We start from the raw sequence: 21,341 nt of genomic DNA, 5'->3' as shown, positions 1-21,341 counted from the left end.
CTTGTAATTAAATGCCAAACTAAACCAGTCCCTTCTGCCTACACAAGTCCATATCCCTCCATTGTCTGCACATCCATGTGCCTATCTAAGAGCCTCTTAAATGCCTCTATCATATTTGCCTCCACCACCACCCCTGGCAGCGCATTCCAGGCACCCACCTATCTGTGTAAAAAAAAATCTTCCCCCGCCCACCTCCTTCCAAGTTTCCCCCTCTCAACTTAAATGCATGCCCTCTAGTATTAGATATTTCGACCCTGGGAAAAAGATACCGGCTGCCTATTCTATGCCTCTCATAAACTTATAAACTTCTATCAGAACTCCCTTTAGCCTCTACCGCTCCGGAGGAAACAACCCAAGTTTGTCCAACCTTTCCTTAAAGTATGTGCCCTCTAAACCAACCAGAATCCTGGTAAACCTCTTCTACACCCTCTCCAAAGCCTCCACATCCTTTGTGTAATGGGGCAATCAGAACCGACGTAACTTCCCAACTCTTGAACTCAATGCCTCGACTAATAAAGGCAAGTATGCCATATGCCTTCCTTACCACCCTATCTATCTGTGTAGCCACTCTTGGTGAGCTATGGATTTGGATCCCAAGATCTCTCTGTACATCAACACTGTTAAGGGTCCTGCCACTAACTGTGTACTGTCCCTTTACATTTGATTGCCAAAAGTGCAACACCTCACACTTGGCTGGATTAAACTCCATCTGCCATTTCTCTGCTGATATCTGCAACTGATCTGTGTCCCGCTGTATCCTTTGGCAATCTTCCGCACTATATACAATGCCACCAATCTTTATATTGTCTGTAAACTTACTAATCCACCCATCCACACTTTCATTCAACTCATTTATATGTATCACAAACAGCAGAAGTCCCAGTACAGATCCCTGCAGAACACCACTAGTCATGGACCTCCAGCTAGATTAAGTCCATCGACAACTACCCTCTGTCTTCTATGGGCAAGCCAGTTCTAAATCCAAATGGCCAAATCACTGTGTATCCCATGCATCTCAATCTTCTGGATAAGCCACTCATGAGGGACCTTATCAAACACTTTACTAAAACCAATAGAGACAACATTCACAGCTCTACCCTTATCAATCACCTTTGTCACCTCCTCAAAATGCTCAATCAAGTTAGTAAGACGTGACTTGCCCCGCACAAAGCCATGCTGACTGACCCTAATTTAGCCATGGTTCTCCAAATGCTCATAAATCCTATCCCTAAGAATCCTCTCCAATAGCTTCCCTGCTACTGACATGAGACTCACCGGTCTGGAGTTGCCAGGATAATCTCTCCTTCCTTTCTTAAGCAAAAGAAGAACATCAGCTATGCACCAGTCCTCAGGGACCTTGTCTGTAGCTAGAGAGGACACAAAGATCTTGGTCAAGGCCCCAGCAATTCTTTTCTTGATTCTCTCAATAGCCTGGGGTAGATCCCATCAAGCCCTGGGGACTTATCCACCTTAATATTCTTGAAGAGACCCAAGACTACCTCTTCCTTAATCTCAAAATACCCTAGCATATTAGCATGCTCCACACTGATCTCACTATCCTCTACATCCTGTTCCTTGGTAAGTACCAACGCAAAGTGCTTATTGACCTCGCCCACATCCTCTGCTTCCAAGCACATGTTCCCTCCTTTATCTTTGAGTGTTCTTACTCTCTCCCTAGTTATCCTCCTGATCTTAATGTGGGTTTAGAATGCCATGAGATTCTCTTTAATCCTACTTGCCAAGGACTTTTCATGGCCACTCCCAGCTCTCCTAATTCCCTTCTTGAGTTCTTTTTGAGCTTCTTTAAATCCTCAAGGGCCCTGTTTGATTTAAGCTTCTTAAACCTTGCATAAGCTTCCTTTTCCTTCTTAGAACATAGAACATAAGAACATTGCAGCACAGTACGGGCCCTTCAGGCCACGATGTTGTGCTGACATTTTATCCTACTCTAAGATCTATCTAACCACATAGCCCTCCATTTCTCTATAATTCATGTGGCTATTTAAGAGTCTCTTAAATGTCCCTAATGTATCTGCCCCCACAACCTCTGCTGGCAGTGCGCTTTATGCACCTACCACTCCCTGTGTAAAAAAAAACATACTTCTGCCATCCCCCTTATACCTTCCTCCAATCACCTTAAAATTATGCCCCCTCCTGTTCGCCATTTTTGCCCTGGGAAAAAGTCTCTCACTGTCCACTCAATCGATGCCTCTCATCATCCTGTACACAGACCTCTATCAAGTCACCTCTCATCTTCCTTCTCTCCAAAGAGAAAAGCCCTAGCTTGCTCAACCTATCCTCATAAGACATGCTCTCCAATCCAGAGCTGAACACAATACTCCAAGTGTGGTCTAGCCAGAGTTCTATAGAGCTGCAACATTACCTCTTGGCTCTTGAACTCAATACCCCGACGAATGAAGGCCAACACACCATACTCCTTCCTAACAACTCTATCGACCTGTGCAGCAACCTTGAGGGATCTAAGGACGTGGACCCCAAGATCCCTCTGTTCCTCCACACTGCTAGGAGTCCTACCATATTAACCCTGTATTCTGCCTTCAAATTTGATCTTCCAAAGTGTATCACTTTTCACTTTTCTGGGTTGAACTCCATCTGCCACTTCTCGGCCCAGCTCTACATCCTATCAATGTCCTGTTGTAACCTGGAACACCACTGGTCACTGACCTCCGGTCAGAATACGCTCCACCTACAACCACCCTCTGTCTTCTATGGGTGAGCTAATTCTGAATCCACACAGCCAGGTTTCCCTGGATCTCATGCCTCCTGAATTTCTTGAATAAATTCACCACCTCTCTCGTAATCCAAGGATCCCTTACCTTGCCATCCTTGTCCTTCCTTCTTACTGGAACATACCTCTCCAGTATTCGATGCAATTGGTCTTTAAACATCCTCTACATGTCAGATGTGGACTTGCCCAAGGATTCAGTGGGACATACATCAACTGGAATGTTGGGCGGAGCAGTGGCAGATTGAATTTCGTGCAGACAAGTGTGAGGAAATGCACTTTGGGAAGTCAAATTCTGGTAGGAATTTACAAGGACCTTCGGAGTGTTAATAGACAATAGGAGCAGAAGTAGACCATTCGGCCCTTCGAGTCTGCACTGCCATTTTGAGATCATGGCTGATCCTCAACAATCAATATCCTGTTCCTGCCTTGTCCCCATATCCCTTGATTCCCCTATCTATAAGAAACCTACCTAGCTCCTTCTTGAAAGTGCCCAGAGAATTGGCCTCCACTGCCCTCTGAGGCAGTGCATTCCACAAATTCACAACCCTCTGGGAGAAGAAGTTTTTCCTCACCTCTGTCCTAAATGGCCTAGCCCTTATTCTTAAATCATGCCCCCTGGTCCTGGACTTCCCCAACATCTGGAACATATTTCCTGTCTCTATCTTGTCCAATCCCTTAATAATCCTGTATGTTTCAATCAGATCCCCTCTCAATCTTCTCAATTCCAGCGTGTACAATCCCAGTCTCTCCAACCTCTCAGCATAAGACAGTCCCGACATCCCCGGAATTAACCTCGTAAACCTATGCTGCACGTCCTCTATAGCCAGGATATCCTTCCTTAACCCTGGAGACCAAAACTGTACACAATACTCCAGGAGTGGTCTTACCAGGGCCCTGTACAAATGCAAAAGAATCTCTTTGCTTTTGTTCTCAATTCCCCTTGTAATACAGGCCAACATTCCATTAGCCTTCATCACTGCCTGCTGCACTTGCTCATTCACTTTCAGTGACTGATGAACAAGGACTCCTAGATCCCTTTGTATTTCCCCCTTACCTAACTCCACACCATTCAGATAATAATCCACCCTCCTGTTCCTGCTCCCAAAGTGGAGAACCTCACACTTATCCACATTAAACTTCATCTGCCAAGTATCTGCCCACTTACCCAACCTATCCAAATCACCTTGAATTCTCCTAACTTCCTCTACACATGTCGCACTGCCACCCAACTTTGTATCATCAGCAAACTTGCTAATGTTATTCACAATGCCTTCATCTAAATCATCAACATAGATCGTAAACAGCTGCGCTCCCAGCACCGAGCCCTGTGGCACCCCACTAGTCACGGCCTGCCATTCTGAGAAACATCCATTCACCCCTACCCTTTGTTTCCTATCCGCCAACCAGTTTTCTATCCATGTTAATACCCGCCCCCCAATTCCATGAGCCCTAATTTTACCCACCAATCTCCTGTGTGGCACTTTATCAAATGCCTTCTGAAAGTCAAGGTATACAACATCCACTGAATCTCCCTCATCCATTTTCCTGGTTACATCCTCAAAAAACTCCAGTAGATTAGTCAAGCATGATTTGCTCTTGGTAAATCCATGTTGACTCGACCCAATCCTATCATTGCTATCCAAATATGCTGCTATTTCATCCTTAATGATGGACTCTAGCATCTTCCCCACCACAGATGTTAGGCTAACTGGACGATAGTTCCCCGTTTTCTCCCTCCCTCCTTTCTTAAAAAGTGGGATAACATTAGCCATTCTCCAATCCTCAGGAACTGACCCAGAATCTAAGGAACATCGGAAAATGATCACCAATGCATCCACAATTTCTAGAGCCACCTCCTTTAGTACCCTGGGATGCAGACCATCTGGACCTGGGGATTTGTCAGTCTTCTGCCCCATTAGTCTACCCATCACCATTTCTTTCCTAATGTCAATCCACTTCAGTTCCTCTGTCACCATCTGCCTTTTGTCCATCCTTACCTCTGGGAGATTTCTTACGTCTTCCCCCGTGAAGACAGATCCAAAGTACTTATTAAATTCGACTGCCATCTCCCTGTTTCCCGTAATAATTTCACCCGATTCGGTCTTCAAAGACCCAACATTGTTCCTAACTAACTTCTTTCCCTTCACATACCTAAAAAAGCTTTTGCTATCCTCCTTAATATTCCTGGCTAGCTTGCCTTCGTACCTCATTTTTTCTTCCTGAATTACCTTTTTAGTTAAATTCTGCTGCACCTTAAAAATTTCCCAATCTTCTATCTTCCCACTCAGCTTGGCTCTGCCATACTTCTTCCTTTTTAACACAATGCTATCTCTGACTTCCTTCGTCAGCCATGGTGGCCCCTTTCCCCTCTTTGAGTCTTTCCTTCTCTGGGGAATAAACTGATCCTGCACCTTGTGCATTATTCCCAAGAATACCTGCCATTGCTGTTCCATTGACAATTCTGCTAGGATGCCCACCCAGTTAATTTTAGCCAGCTCCTCCCTCATGGCTCCATAGTGTCCTTTGTGCAGAGGGAGCTTGGGTTGCAAGTCCAGAGGTCACTGAAAGTGGTAACTCCAGTGGATAGGGTAGTGAAGAAAACATGTGGTATGCTTGTCTTCATAAGCCGGAGTATTGAGTATATGAGTTGAGACAATATGATGCAGCTGTACAAAACATTGGTTAGAGTGCATTTGGACTATTGTGTACAGTTCTGGTCACTGAATGTGGTAGCAATAGAGAGTACAGAAGAGATTCAGCAGGATTTCTTCTGTACTCTCTCAATTGCTGCTCAGAAAGGAAGGGAGGAGAAGAGGAGGGCAATAGTGATAGGGGACTCGATAGTCAGGGGAACAGACAGGAGGTTCTGTGGACGTGAGCGAGAATCCCAGATGGTATGTTGCCTCCCAGGTGCCAGGGTCCAGGATGTCTCTGATCGGGTCCATAGCATTCTTGAGCGGGAGGGAAAACAGCCAGAAGTCGTGGTAATGTTGGTACCAACAACATAGGTAGAAAGGGGGATGATGTCCTGCAGAGCAAATTTGGGGAGCTAGGCAGAAGGCTGAAGAACAGGACCTCAAGGGTAGCAATCTCAGGATTGCTGCCAGTGCCACGTGATAGTGAAGGTAAGAATAGGAGGAGGTGGCAGATGAATGCGTGGCTGAGGAGTTGGTGCAGGGAGCAAGGTTTTAGATTTTTGGATCACTGGCATCTCTTCTGAGGAAGGTGGGACCTGTACAGAGTGGACGGGTTACACCTGAACCCGAGGGGGACCAATATCACTGCAGGCAGGTTTGCTAGTGTGGTTTGGGAGGGTTGAAACAAGTTTGTGAGGGGGATGGGAACCAGAGGGGTAGGTCAGTGGAAGAAGTGCATGGGGTAAAGTCAGATCTAACATGTAGAGAGGCTTTGAGGAAGGAGAATCAGATTATAGGTATAAAAGTAGAAAGATGGATGGACTAAAGTACATTTACTTAAAGGCAAGAAGTATCAGGAATAACGGTGATGAACTGAGATCCTGGATAAGTACATGGGACTACGATATTGTGGCTCTTGCAGAGACTTGGCTGATACCAGGGCAGGAATGGATATTGAATATTCCTGGATTTCAGTGTTTTAAAAGGGATGGGGCATGGGGAGAAGAGGAGGAAGGGTGGCGTTACTGGTCAGGGCTACTATTACAGCTGCAGAAAGGGTGGATAATATAGAGGGATCCTCTCTAGAATCAGTATGGGTGGAAGTTAGGAACAAGAAAGGAGCAGTCACTCTGCTGGGAGTATTCTACAGGCCCCCAGTAGCAGCAGGGATACTAAGGAGCAGATTGAGAGGCAGATTTTGGAAAGGTGCAAGAATAACAGGGTTGTTATCATGGGAGACTTCAACTTCCCAAATATTGATTGGTACCTGCTTAGTACCAAAGATTTAGACGGGGCAGAGTTAGTTAAGTGTGTCCAGGGCGGATTCCTGTCGTAGTATGTTGACAGGCCAACTAGAGGGAATGCCATATTAGATCTAGTATTAGGTAATGAACTGGGTCAGGTGACAGATCTCTCAGTGGGTGAGCATTTGGGGGACAGTGACCACCACTCCCTAACCTTTAGCATTGTCATGGACAAGGACAGGAGCAAAGAGGACAGGAAGATATTTAACTGGGGAAGGGCAAATTATGAGGCTATAAGGATAGAACTTGAGAGTGTAAATTGGGATGACATACTTGAAGGGAAATGTACTATGGAGATGTGGTCTTCGTTCAGGGATCTCTTGCAGTATGTTAGGGATAAATTTGTCCCGGTGAGGCAGAGAAAGACTGGCAGGGTGAAGGAACCATGGTTGACAAGAAAGGTGGAACAACCAGTTAGGAGGAAGAAGGCAGCATACATAAGGTGTAGGCAGCAAGGATCAGGCAGGGCTCATGAGGAATATAGGGTAGCAAGGAAGGAACTTAAGAAAGGGCTGAGGAGAACAAGAAGGGGACATGAAAAAGCCTTGGCGAGTAGGGTTAAGGAAAACCCCAAGGCGTTTTTCACTTATGTGAAGAGCAGAAGGATGACGTGAGTAAAGGTTGGACCGATTAGAGACAAAGGTGGGAAGATGTGCCTGGAAGCTGTGGAAGTGGGTGAGGTTCTCAATGAATACTTCTCTTCAGTATTCACCAAGGAGAGGGGCCTTGATGATGCTGAGGACAGTGTTGGTGAGAGCATGCAGATATCAAGAGAGAGGATGTGTTGGAGCTGTTACAAAATAGTAGGACAGATAAGTCCCCAGGGCGTGACTGAATATTCCCCAGGCTGCTCCGCGAGGTGAAGGAGGAGCTTACTGAACCGTTGGCTCGGATCTTTGAGTCCTCGTTGTCCACGGGAATAGTACTGGAGGATTGGAGGGTGGCAAATGTTGTCCCCTTATTCAAAAAAGGTAGTAGGGATAGTCCAGGGAATTATAGACCAGTGAACCTCACGTCTGTGGTGGGCAAGCTGTTGGAAAGTGTTCTTAGAGATAGGATCTATAAGCATTTGGAGAATCATGGTCTGATTAGGGACAGCCAGCATGACTTTGTGAAGGGCAGATCATGTCTCACAAGCCTGATAGGATCCTTTGAGGAGGTGGCCAGACAGATTGATGAGGGTGGTGCAGTAGATGTGGTTACATGGATTTTAGTAAGGCGTTTGACAAGGTTCCACATGGTAGGCTTCTTCAGAAGGTCAGAGGGCATGGGATCCAGAGAGGCTTTGCCGTGTGGATTCAAAATTGGCTTGCATTGTAGAAAGCAGAGGGTTGTGGTGGAGGGAGTGCATTCCGATTGGAGGGCTGTGACTAGCGGTGTCCCACAAGGATCGGTTCTCGGACCTCTACTTTTCGTGATTTTTATTAATGACTTGGATAAGGAGTTAGAAGGGTGTGTTGGCAAGTTTGCAGATGGCACAAAGGTCGGTGCTGTTGTGGATAGTGTGGAAGACTGTCAAAGATTGCAGAGGGACATTGATAGGATGCAGAGCCGGGCTGAGATGTGGCAGATGGAGTTCAATCCGGAGAAGTGTGAGGTGGTACACTTCAGAAGGACAAACTATAAGGTGGAGTACAAAGTTAATGGCAGGATTCTGGGTAGTGTGGAGGAGCAGAGGGATCTTGGGGGTTCATATCCACAGATCCCTGAAAGTTGCCTCATAGGTGGATAGGGTAGTTAAGAAAACTTATGGGATGTTAGCTTTCATAAGTCGTGGGATTGAGTTTAAGAGCCGCGAGGTAATGATGCAGCTCTACAGAACCCTGGTTAGGCCACACTTAGAGTACTGTGTCCAGTTCTGGTCACCTCATTATAGGAAGGATGTGGAAGCATTGGAAAGGGTGCAGAGGAGATTTGCCAGGATGCTGCCCGGTTTGGAGAGTATGTATTATGAAGAAAGACTAAGGGAGCTAGGACTTTATTCTTTGGAGAGGAGGAGGATGAGCGGAGATATGATAGAGGTATACAAAATATTAAGAGGAATAGATAGAGTAGACAGCCAGCGCCTCTTTCCCAGGGCACCAATGCTCAATACAAGAGGGCATGGCTTTAAGATAATGGGTGGGAAGTTCAAGGGAGATATCAGAGGGAGGTTTTTACCTAGAGAGTGGTTGGGGCATAAAATGTGCTGCCTGTGGTGGTGGTGGTGGAGGCAGGTACATTGGTCAAATTCAAGAGATTGTTAGATAAGCATATGGAGGATTTTAAAATAAGGGATATGTGGGAGGAAGGGGTTAGATAGTCTTAAGTGAGGTTTAAAGGTCGGCACAGCATTGTGGGCCGTAGGGCCTGTATTGTGCTGTACTGTTCTAGGATGTTGCCAGGAATAGAGGGCTGTAGTTATAAGGAGAGATTACATAATCAAGGTTTATTCTCACTGGAATGCAGGAGGCTACAGGTGACCTCGTGGAAGTTATGATGGATGACCTCAGTATAACGGTTAGCATAACCCTATTACAGCGCCAGTGACCCGGGTTCAATTCCGGCTGCTGTTTGTAAGGAGTTTGTACGTTCTCCCCGTGTCTGTGCGGGTTTCCTCCGGGTGCTCCAGTTTTCTCCCCCATTCAAAATATGTACGGGTTAGGAAGTTGTGGGCACACTATGTTGGCACCAGAAGCATGGCGACACTTGTGGGTTGCCCCCAGGACACTCTATGCAAAAGATGCATTTCACTGTGTGTTTTGATGTACATGTGACTAATAAAAATATCTTGTATCTTATAAATTATGATGGACACAAAATATAGAATAGTACAGCACAGGAACAGGCCCATCGACCCATGATGCCTGTGCCAAACATGATGCTAATTTGAACTAAACCCATCTGCCTGCATATGGTCTACATTCTTCCATTTGCTACCTGTTCATGTGCCTGTCCAAATGCCTCTTAAACGTTGCTATCATATCTGCTTCCACCGCAAATCCACAGCGCGTTCCAGGCAAATCTGCTTTCGACTTTCCATCTCTCACCTTAAACCTATGACCTCCAGTGTTTGACATTTCTACCCTGGGAGAAAGACTCTATCTACCCAACTATGCCTCTCATCATTTTATTTACCTTTATCGGGTAGCCCCTCAGCCTGCAACACTCCAGAGAAAACAATCCAAGTTTGTTCAACGAAGACACAAGAGATTCTGCAGATGCTGGAACATGGAGCAACACACACAAAATGCTGGAGGAACTCCTCAGGTCAGGCAGCATCAGATTGGATGACCACTTCGTTGAGCACCCTCGCTCCATCCGCCACAACAGCCAGGATCTCCCAGTGGCCACCCACTTCAATCCCACTTTCCATTTCTATACTGACATGTCTATACATGGCCTCCTCTACTGCCACTTTGAAGCCAGACACAACTTGGAGGAGCAACACTTTGTATTCCATCTTGGTAGTCTCCAACCTGACAGCATCAGCATCAATTTCTCTAACTTCTGGTAACCCCCCCCCCCCTCTGTTTTCCCCATTCCCCCCCCTTTGTTTTCTCTGATTCCTGTGACCCCTTGTCTTTCCTCTACCCCGCCTCACGACCTGCTCATCACCTCCCTATGGTTTCCCGCCTCCTTCCCTTTATTCCGTGGTCCACTGTCCTCTCCTTTTGGATTCCTTCTTCTTCAGCCCTTTTCCACCTATCAATTCTCAGCTCCTCACATCATTCCCTTTCATCCCCCTCCCCCACCCACCTATCTTTGCCCTCTCACCTGAACTCACCTATCACCAACCTGCATGTGCTTCTCCCCCTCCCCCTACTTTTTTATTCTGGCTTCTGCCCTTTTCCTTTCCAGTCCTGATGAAGGGTCTCAACCCGAAATGTCAACTGTTTATTTCCCTCCGTAGATGCTGCCTGACCTGCTGAGTTCCTCCAGTACTTTGTCTGTGTTGCTCCAAGTTTGTCCAACCTCTTCTTACAGCTAATACTGTCTGATCCAGGCAGTCAGCTGGTGAACCTCTTCTGCACCCTCTCTAAATCTTCCATATCCTTCCTGTAACGCGGTGACCAGAACCATGTTCTATGTTTACTCCATGCCCAGCTCCTGCTGTACTGCACTGGGAGTGCTTAATGGGACAGTGTTGAGAGAGCATTACTCTGTATTTAGCTGTGCGGTCCCAGCCTTGGGAGTGTGTAAGGGATAGCGTGGACAGAGTTTTACTCTGTATCTAACTGTGCTGCCCTGCCCTAGAAGTGTTTGATGGAACAGTTTAGAGGGAATTTTACTTTTGAAACTAATTGGAGTTCCTGCATAAAAATTTATCTGTCCTGCCATTGACTGTTTTTAGATTTAGTTATAATTCTTTTACTCAGAAGTAGACTTAGAGAAAGGTTCTGATGGATGCTTTTGCCATGGTCAGCCACACCATTTGACTTCCCAAATAATTTTATTTATCTGACTTTGAATAATTTGTGGCCTTCTTTTACTCCACAGCTTGTGACTGTCACCCTGTTGGAGCTGCAGGTAAAACATGCAATCAAACAACAGGACAGTGTCCATGTAAGGATGGCGTGACTGGCATCACATGTAACCGGTGTGCTAAGGGTTACCAGCAGAGTCGGTCTCCAGTCGCTCCTTGTATAAGTAAGTTATTCTTTGTTTGCCTTATCAAATAAATTCCCTCATCCAGGTTAGAAATAGATCACAGCACAATGCACAGGACACTAACCAAGCAACAAATCAGAACTACCACACTTTATCTTCTTTTGCACACCAGACTGTTTGCTGAAGGTAACAAATAATTGTGAGAGGAATAAATTCAGGATTTTATTATATACACAGAACTTTTTTCAGTTTTTTCTATCAATACATGCTTAGTTTCATAATCTCAGGCTATGCTTTAAATGTGTACAGATATAAAGACAACTTTGTAGCTGAGAATCATTTCCAACTATTTCATGTCCTTCTCAGCAGAAGATTATAGAACAGCAATACATTAGATTTTGATAGGTCTTAATCTTAAAACTATCAGACCAGAGTTACAAGCAAACAACATTCACACAATACATATTTTACAAATTATGTTTTGCTTGGTTCTCATTAATAATTGTGACTGGTGAACAGAGTGTAAGATAACTAGTGTAAGATAACATAGTGTAAAATAATCATGAACATAGTGTAAGATAATTAGAAGCAGAGTCGGTCATCCTGTCATACCTGCTTGTTTAAGAGGTTGATACATTTTTAGATGCAAAGAGCACTGACGACTCTGGGAGAGAGTGAGAATATGGTATTGAGATAGAGGATCAGTTCTGATCATGTTGAATGGTGAAGCAGGCTATGTGTCTATGTGATGTGCAGTGTCTAAGAAAGCTGTAGACTACAGGAAGATGAGAGACAATCTGGTCAATTGGGTGGAAAAGTGGCAAATGAAAGTGAAGTCAGAGAAGTGCATGGTTAGTACCTTTGGGCAGGTGCACACAGGGCCAGGAAATATACAATTAAATGGGAGGATATAGAGAGCTGTGGAGGAACAGAGGGGCCTTACGGTGTATGTGCACAGATCCTGAAAGATTACAGGCCCAAGTCAATAAGATGGCTAAAAAGGGATAACTATAAGAACAAGGAAGTTATACTATAAGTGTATACAGCATTTGTTTGGCCACAGCTGGAGTATTTTGAACAGCTCTAGTCACCACATTTCTGTTTCTTTTCACTTGAGACATAATGGAGTTTCCAATCAGAGATTACTTACATTTGTGGTTAATTCGGCCCTGAGTCTCCTGTCACTCATTACAGAACAGTCCTGGTGATTTCCGGTTGAGCACATGCTAATCATGGTGGACGAGAGCAGAATAGACAATGATAAGTCCAGCAGTTGCTGACATCTATCACAGTGCAAGTTGGTCCTCCACCAACCTGACCCCAATGCACATGCTACCCCTCCCCTCCCCTGACATTAAGGGACCTCTGTGATGCATGAACCACTTTCCATGCCTCGAGTCACCATCTGCCATTTCTTCACCCAGATTTCCAACTGATCTGTATCCTGCAGATAGTCTTTGACAATCATCCTCACTATCTACGATTCCACTAATTTTTGTTTCGCCTGCAAACTTACTAATCAGACCACCTACATTTTCATCCAAATCGTCTAGACCTCTAGTCAGATAAAAACATCCCTCCACCACTACCGTCTGTGGTCTATGACCAAGCCAATTTTGTATCCAGTTTACCAACTCACTATTTTGGTGAACTGGATGCATCTTCTGGACCAGCCTACCATGAAGGACCTTGTCAAATTCTTTACTAAAGTCCATGTAGGCAACATCCACTGCCCTTCTCTCATCAATCATCTTTGTCACATCCTCAAAAACCTCAATCACATTTTTTCTTCAAAAAACTCCAATAAATTAGTCAAAAGTGATTTCCCTTCACAATACTATGTTTGTGTTGCAAATTTACCCTGAATTTTCTGAGGTGCCCTGCCGTAACATTAGCTTCTAATATTAGCACTCACAATCTACTGTGATGAAATGCTTTGAGAGGTTGGTCATGGCTAGAATTAACTCCTGCCTGAGCAAGGACCTGGACCCGCTGCAATTTGCCTTCTGCCACAACAGGTCTACAGCGGATGCAATCTCACTGGCTCTTCCCTCGGCTTTGGAGCATGTAGACAACAGCAATACATACATCAGGCTGCTGTTCATTGATTACAGCTCAGCATTCAACACCATCATCCCCTCAGTATTAATCAACAAGCTTCAAAATTTGGGCCTCTGCAACTGGATCCTTGACTTCCTTATCGGAAGACCACAGTCAGTGTGGATCGGTAATAACATCTCCTCCTCACTGACAATCAACACAGGTGCATCTCGAGGATGCATGCTTAGCCCACTGCTCTACTCTCTCTACACTCATGACTGTGTGGCTAGGCACAGCTCAAACACCATCTATAAATTCACCAATGACACCACTGTTGTTGGCAGAATCTCTGATGGCGATGAGGAGGTGTACATGAGTGAGATAGATTGGCTGGTTGTGTGCTGTCGCAACAACAACCTCGCACTCAATGTCAGCAAGACCAAGGAGCTGATTGTGGACTTCAGGAAGGGAAGGTCAGGAGAACACACACCAGTCTTCATTGAGGGGTCAGCAACGGAAAGGGTGGGCAGTTTCAAGTTCCTGGGCGTAAACATCTCAGAGGATCTATCCTGGGCCCAGCACATTGATGCAATCATGAAGAAGGCACGCCAGCGACTCTACTTCATTAGGAGTTTGAGAAGATTCCGTATGTCACCAAAGACTCTTGCAAATTTCTATAGTTGTACAGTGGAGAGCATTCTGACTGGTTGCATCACCACCTGGTATGGAGGCTCCAATGTGTAGGTTCGAAAGAGGCTGCAGAGAGTTGTAGACTCAGCCAGCTCCATCATGGAGACAACCCTGCCCGCCATCAAGGACATCTTCAAGAGGTGATGCCTCGAGAAGGCAGAATCCATTATTGAGGACCCTCAGTCATCCGGACATGCCCTCTTCTCATTACTACCATCAGGGAGGAGGTACAGAGACCTGAAGACCCACACTCAATGTTTCAGGAACAGCTTCTTCCCCTCCACCAACAGATTTCTGAACGGTCCATGAACTCTACCTCATTATTCCTCTCTCGCACCATTTTATTTACTTATTTTTTTGTAACTTATAGTAATTTTTATGTCTTGCACTGGACTGCTGCCACAAGACATCAAATTTCATGACATATGTTAGTGATAATAAACCTGATTCTGATTCCCTGGACAGATGCTAAACTAAATGGCCTGTAGTTTCCTACTCTCTCTGTCACTACCTATTTGAACGAAGGAGTTAGAATTGCTGATTTTCCATTCTATTAACCTTTCTTGAATCTGGAGAATATTTCCCAGTTTCCTTATGAGCACATCAGATTGTTAAAATTCCCCACATAATGCTGGGTATAAAAGAGCAGTGATTATCTTCTCATGGAAGTAAGTTTGGGGAATTAATTGTGTCTTTGGCACAGCCCACAGAGCTGAAACCAGAAACTAGACAACTTGATTAATACCTTAAGAGCAGAGAAGATGAAACACAAACTTTAGTTTGTAAAACAAAAAACTGCTGATGCTGGAAATAACAGTAGAAACTGTTGGAAATAATCAGCAGGTCAAGGACCATTGGTGTAAAGGAAAACAGGGTCAACATTTCAGGTTGTTGATCTTTTACCAACACTCGGAAAAGCTGGAAATAAAACAGTTGCAGAGAAGGGGAGTAGGGGTGGGGGTTGGGTGTGGAGGGTGGAAGGAACAAAAGGTATGCCTGTGATGAGGTGAGACTGAATATGTGGTGGTGGTGTCAGCTGAGAAGGTGATGAAGACCTGTTAATTGCAGCTGATTTGTCTTGAGGAGTTGACATAAGGAAATGAATAAGAAGAGAGGACAGAGAAAGAAATGCTGGAGGGTGCAGAACTAAACAGTGGTTGGAAATCTAAAATGAAAGAAGGTGCTAGAAATACCCAGCAAGTTGGGCAGCATCTGTGGAGAGAGAAAAACTGACATTATAGGTCGATGACCTTGCATCAGAACTGGCCAGTTCTGACACATAATGGAAAGGCTGGTTACCTCAATGTTATGTCACAAGGGCTGTAGCATTCTCAGACAGATGATCTTATGCTGGGTTTTGTTAAAGCAGTGTAAAAAAATAAGCAAGAAGGTAGGGGTGGGACCTGAAGAAGGGTGCTGACCCAAAATGTTAACCACCTGCTTTTCTCCACGGATGCTGCCTGGCCTGCTGAGTTTCTCCAGCATTATCATGTTTTTCATCTAGATTCCAGTATCTGCAGTCCTTTATTTCTCTAAAGTAGGAGTGGGAGTAGGATGCAGAATTAAAGTGACAGGTAGTGTGACCTCACAAACTGAATGGAATTTTAGAGCAATCACCCAAACTGGGTTTGATTTTTCTAGGGTAAAGGAAACAGATCATGAACACCAATCACAGTGGATTAAACAAGAAGCACAAATTTCAATCTATGGCTGCTGAGTCAAATTGAATGGTTGACATCTGAACTGTGAGATTAGACCTTTTCTTTTGGCAAATAACAGCAACAACTGAAGAGTTGTAAATACTGCATCAATATGCTGAAATTCAGCACATTCTTAAGAAGAAATCATGCTAACTGAAAATGGATGTTGCAGAACTTCCACTGCTCTGTGAAGATTAGAGTTTTCAGCAATGCAGAATAATTCTTTTTTTAACATCCAGTTTTGTTAGTTGTTGGTAGGATTTACTTCATCCAACCCAAGTGGTAGATGCCATGGAAGTATTTGGTGGGACAGTGCATAAGACTTTGCTCTGTGCCTGAAACATTTTTTTCTTGCTTTTCAAACCCATTTTTCCCCAGTCCTGGAAGGCAACTAGTGAGTCATGGATGCTGAATGCTCCCTCTTTGGGGACACTGGACATAGACATATCCTCAGAAGAGGGGCAAACCATGGCTTGGATGGACATCCCAATGGCCTGCTGCCTGGACCTGTGAACACCCACCTTGGGCAGTTCCAGGAGCAGACCAACAAGGAGGGCTCTCCACTCCTCCACACCAGGTGCCCAAGCATCAGGAATATGGGGCTGAATTACATGAGGAACAGCCTGTTCAGGTGCTCAGAGAGAGTCTGCAACCTCTTGCATTCTACATAAGCACAAAACATGGGCTCCTCCAGGCTGTGGAAATGGTTGACTGCCCAGGAGTCTGTGAACCAACTTGTTGCACAGAAACACATTGTGCAATACCCTCCTTCCCAGATCCCAATGTGAAGGGAGATGACTCCTACGTTGAGAGACCCCCAATGGTGAACCCACCCCCCTCATCACCAGAATGGTCCACCGGCGGGAATGGCATGGAAAGAGACAGCTCTCAGTGTGAGACCAGTTCCCGGGGAGGTTTATGGAGCAGTATGGATGATGCCTGCTGTGGGAGCTGCATGTCGTCCTGGAGGGAGAAGTACCTCACCAGCATATGCCATCCAAGAGCTGATAGTGTGACAGGACAGTGTTGAAAGAGCTTCACTCGATATCTAACACCTTTTTACTTTCCTTTCTCTTGTGTGTTATTTTTGTTCTTTTAAAATATTTATTTTAAAAAAAAACAACTGAAGTAAGCTGTTTCGACTGCTGTACTGGATGCACTCCAGCCCCTGTGTGCCCATTTGTCCCAGAAGGCGTTCACTGAATCAGCAGACATTTTGTGCTCCCTCTCTAGAAACACCCAAGAATGGAATATCCTCAGGGAAGGGTCAGGCAGTTAGATAGACCTCTTGATGACCTAGTGTCTGAACATAACCAGCCTGGCCAGGCCCAAGAACAGAGTGACAAGGAAGTCCCCTGACTGACTCGGTCCCCTACTCTTCACTGGATGTCCAAAGGTCAGGAACATGAGCTGGACTGTGTGCAGAACCTGAGGAGTCATGCCATCAATTATTCGAATAGTGGCTGACATTCTGTATATACATGGAACGTGGTCCCATCCATGGAACTGTACATACACAGGACGTGGTCCCATCCATGGAACTATATATACATGGGATGTGGCACCCAATGCAATGCAGCCCTGGAGCCTATGAAAACCTGTTGCATTGGACTGTTCTGTGCAATGTTCTCCACTCTAGGTCCCTAGTGTAATGGGGAGGACTCCTGTGTCAAGAGACCTCATCTACCCCAACCCTTGCTGACAGATGGTTGAACGGACTGCCACAGCATGTCTGGGTGACACTGAGGGCAAGCATATGGAGTGTGAAGAAGCAGCCTGTTTTGGAAACTACCATGCAGTGTGCACACAATGAGCACTGCCAAATGTGGTTCAACCTTTGCAGGACCACTTCCGTGGGTCTGATGAGTAATTCCGGCTGAGTTAGGGCTGTCGATGTGCTGTGTTTGAACTTTCAGAAGGTTTTGCATAAGAATTTAGTGGGCAAAATTAAACCAAATGAGACCTGTGGGGGGAGGGGGGGTGGGTGCTAGGAGGTGTAATACACTGGCATGAATTGAGAATAGGTTGACAGGAAATGGAGAAGAGTAGTAAACGGGTGTTTTTCTGGGTGGCAGCCAGTTATGGATGGGGTGTTGCAGGGATCATTGCACGAACCCCAACTGTTCACATTACTATCAATGATTTGGATGAGAGAGTTCAATGTAACATCTCCAACTTTGAAGGCTACACAAAGATAGAGGGTGGGTGATCGATGGGTGGGTGAATGTGAGTTGTAGGAAAGATTCAAAGTTATTCCAATGTGATTTAGACAAGTTAGGTGGTTGAGAAGATGTATGACAGATGCAGTTTCTAAAATCTAAGAATGGATTATTATTTGAATGGATATATATTGGTAAAAGAGAAGATGCATCAAAGTTTGTGTATCCTTGTACACCAGTGGCTTGAAGCAAGCATTCATGTGCTTCAAGCAGTCAGGAAGGCAAATGGTATGTTGGTCTTCATTGCAAGAGGATTTGAGTCCAGGAGCAAGGATGACTTGGTACGACCCCATCTGGAGTTTTGTGTGAAGTTCTGGTCTGTTTATCTGAGGAACGATGTTCTTTTGCCATAGGAGTTGTGCAGTAAACTAATGCCTGGGATGGCAGAATTGACCCACAAGGAGATATTTGGTTGTTTAGGCCAAGATTCACTATAGTTTAAAAGAATGAGAGGCGATTTCACAGGAGCCTCTGACATTTGTACAAGGTTAGAAAGACTAGATTCAGGGAGAATGTTATAGAAACACAAAATACTGAAACATCCAACAGGTCAGACAGCATCAGTTCTGAGAAAGGGCCTGGAATGTTAACTTTCCACAGCCTGATCTGCTAAGGCTTTCCTGTATTTGCTGTTTTCATTTCACGATTTCAAGCATCTCCATTTTTTTTTATTTTCAAGATGTTCTCAATGGCTGGAGGGTCAGGGATACAAGAAAATAAGTGGAGGAGTAGACCACTCAGCCTCTCAAGCCTGCCCCACTATTTAATATGATCATGGCTTATCTATGCTGGGCTCAACTCCTCTTCTGTGCCACTTCACCATACCCCTCGATTTGTCGGTCTATCAAATATTTATCTATCTCCCCTTTAAATACTTCTAATGATCCAACTTCCACTTCCCACTGAGGCAGTAGAGTTTTTAATACTGAAAGGACCAAAGGTGAGGGTAGGAACAGGGACTGAAGTGAATGATCATCCACTACGGTGTAGAATGGTGGAGCAGGCTGAACGACCAACTCCGGCTCCTATTTCCTATGTTTCTATGATGGAATTGCTGAACGTTTCATCATGAGATTTGGTGGCATGTGCCTTGCTCCTTCACATCTGTCTGCCTTAAGGCCAAAGCGTCACATGACATACAGCACTTGTTCTGACATTGCCTGTGCAATATTTTAGTAGATATCTGAGGTGTAGGAATACTTCACTGAGGGTTGAGTCTTCGTTCATTGTTAATATTCACCCAAATGCAATGTCCTCAGGAGCCCGAATCATCTCTCTTCCACTACTCCCAATTATGTCCTTGAACAATTCTTCTCTCCATTTCTCCCAATAACTGCATCCACAGCACCACCCACACCCCTAATCATCTTCTCCTCACCCCTCTCCCCCTCACCAGTTTCCTTCTCTGATCTTCATTTCCTCCTCACCCCCAACCAGTGCCTGCAAAAACCTCCATTCTCTGCAACAATGGGAAATCCTGGAGGAAAGGGCTTTGTGCTGGATTGCATGTCTGGGCCATTCCATCATGTGCAGTGCCCAGTGCATGATTAGGCCTCAGAGAATGTTGGAACCTGGTGCTACTTTAATCTGTGTTTTTAAGTATAACATTGTGACTAGGCCACTGTTTCCAACTGTATGGGTATCTTTATAGACTGTTGTTAATTTATTTTCCCACACCATTCCTGGACTACCTAATATATTGGCTCTACCTCCTACCTCAGCTCTGTAACTTTATACAATTCACTTGTCATTTGCACTCAACCCCGGGTGTATCCAGACATCAGCCCAACAACTTTCCACATCATAGCTGTGCTCTGCAATTTCCTTCTCTGTTCTCTGTTTTTGTTTAATGGGCATGCTGACAGTCCCTCACTGCAGCACACTTCCCAAAGGACTCTCAATTCTTTCCAACAATCAAAATCTCCTCAGTCTTGGCCAGCCTTGACTGTGATTCAAAATCATCAAAAAATCAAAGCGACATGACATTCTTTTTCAAAAGCTTCCAACATTCCCGACATTCCTTGCACTTTCATTACATTTCATATTGTATGCAGAACTCTGCTGAACTGTTTCCATGCTTGGCATTGTTCAAGGCCCCAGCTGCACTTTGTATTGTCAAAAATTTCCGACAATACATTGGACATATTGCTCTCCTGACTGGCTCTGATTTGAGGCTGAAATGTCAAAGTGTTAGTTTACACTTGCTAAATCATAGCTTGCAGCGAAAGGAACATTAATCTCTGTATGGCTGACTAACTAAGCAGCAACATCTATACAGTTTTAGTGACTCATCCCTAACCAGAGGCTGAGCCCTTCCTCTAATCCAACAACACTTTCCCCACTCACAGACTCAGACTGAATCTTCTCTTCCAGCCCATTGACATTCTCACCAGTCATGAAATCTATCCACTTATTGAATCTCCTTCCACAGCCCATGGACTCTCCCCAGTCACCAATTTCAACTACTAATAAAATCTCCTCTCCCTGCTCATTGATACTCCTCCCCAACATGGAATTTAACCACCACCTATTGAATCTCCCCCTACAGCCCATTGACACTCTCCCCAGGCAGCAGCTGCAACCATCCATTGAATCAAACAAGTGCACAAGAACACAAGAAAATAGGAGCAGGAGTAGGCCACTCGGCCCCTCAAGCCTGCCCTACCATTCAATATGATCATGGCTGATCTATGCTGGTCTCAACTCCTCTACTGTGCCAATTCCCCACAACTCTCAGTTCCTTGATATTTTAAATATTTGTCTATCTCCACCTTAAATACATCCAATGATTCGGCCTCCACCACCCTTCGGGGCAGAGAATTCCAGAGATTCACCTCCCTCTGGGAGAAGAAATTTCTATGCACTTCAGTTTTAAATGATCAGCCCTTATCTTGTAGTTATGCATTCTTGTTCATGATGCCCCCACTAGGAACTCATATGTCACCCCCCATTCTTTCAAAATTCAAGGAATACAGACCTAAAGTCTGGCCTCTCCTGATAGGAGAGTTCTCTCATCCCAGGAATCTCCTCCCACAACCCATTGACACTCTCCCCAGTCACAGAATCAAACCACCCATATAATCCCCTTCCCAGCCCATGGATTCCCCAGGCATGGAATCTGATCATCCTTTGAATCTCCTCCCACAGCCAATTGACACTGTCTCTTATCATAGACTCCGCAAGCCTCTGGGGAAAAAAAACAAAGTGAAGCAGACACTGTTTCTGATTCCAGGCACAGCTGAAGGCACCAGTCAAGGAGGAATCTACCATCAGTGAAATATTCATACGCCTCAGATAACTACCGAAATATTGCACCGGAATGTCCACTCAAGACACCAACAAGCATCAGGCTTCTCGTTAATGTTTGCTTCACACAGGCAGATGAACAACACAAGAATAATCTTGTACCCTCA

The 21,341-nt window shown here is 45.0% G+C and overlaps 1 protein-coding gene across 1 annotated transcript in view; it reads left to right on the top strand.

The window, feature by feature from the left end:
- Positions 1–21,341, top strand: part of LOC127573415 (netrin-3-like) — a 267,637-nt gene that overhangs the window by 152,966 nt on the left and 93,330 nt on the right. The window contains exon 4 of the mRNA XM_052021620.1: positions 11,169–11,318. Coding sequence (XP_051877580.1) covers positions 11,169–11,318 — 150 coding nt within the window. The remainder of the gene's footprint in view (positions 1–11,168; positions 11,319–21,341) is intronic.

Source organism: Pristis pectinata, chromosome 8 (assembly GCF_009764475.1).
Source record: "Pristis pectinata isolate sPriPec2 chromosome 8, sPriPec2.1.pri, whole genome shotgun sequence".
In the NCBI taxonomy this organism is placed as follows: Eukaryota; Metazoa; Chordata; class Chondrichthyes; order Rhinopristiformes; family Pristidae; genus Pristis; species Pristis pectinata.
Note: the sequence above shows the minus strand (reverse complement) of the source record. Positions and strands in the feature narration are given on the sequence as shown.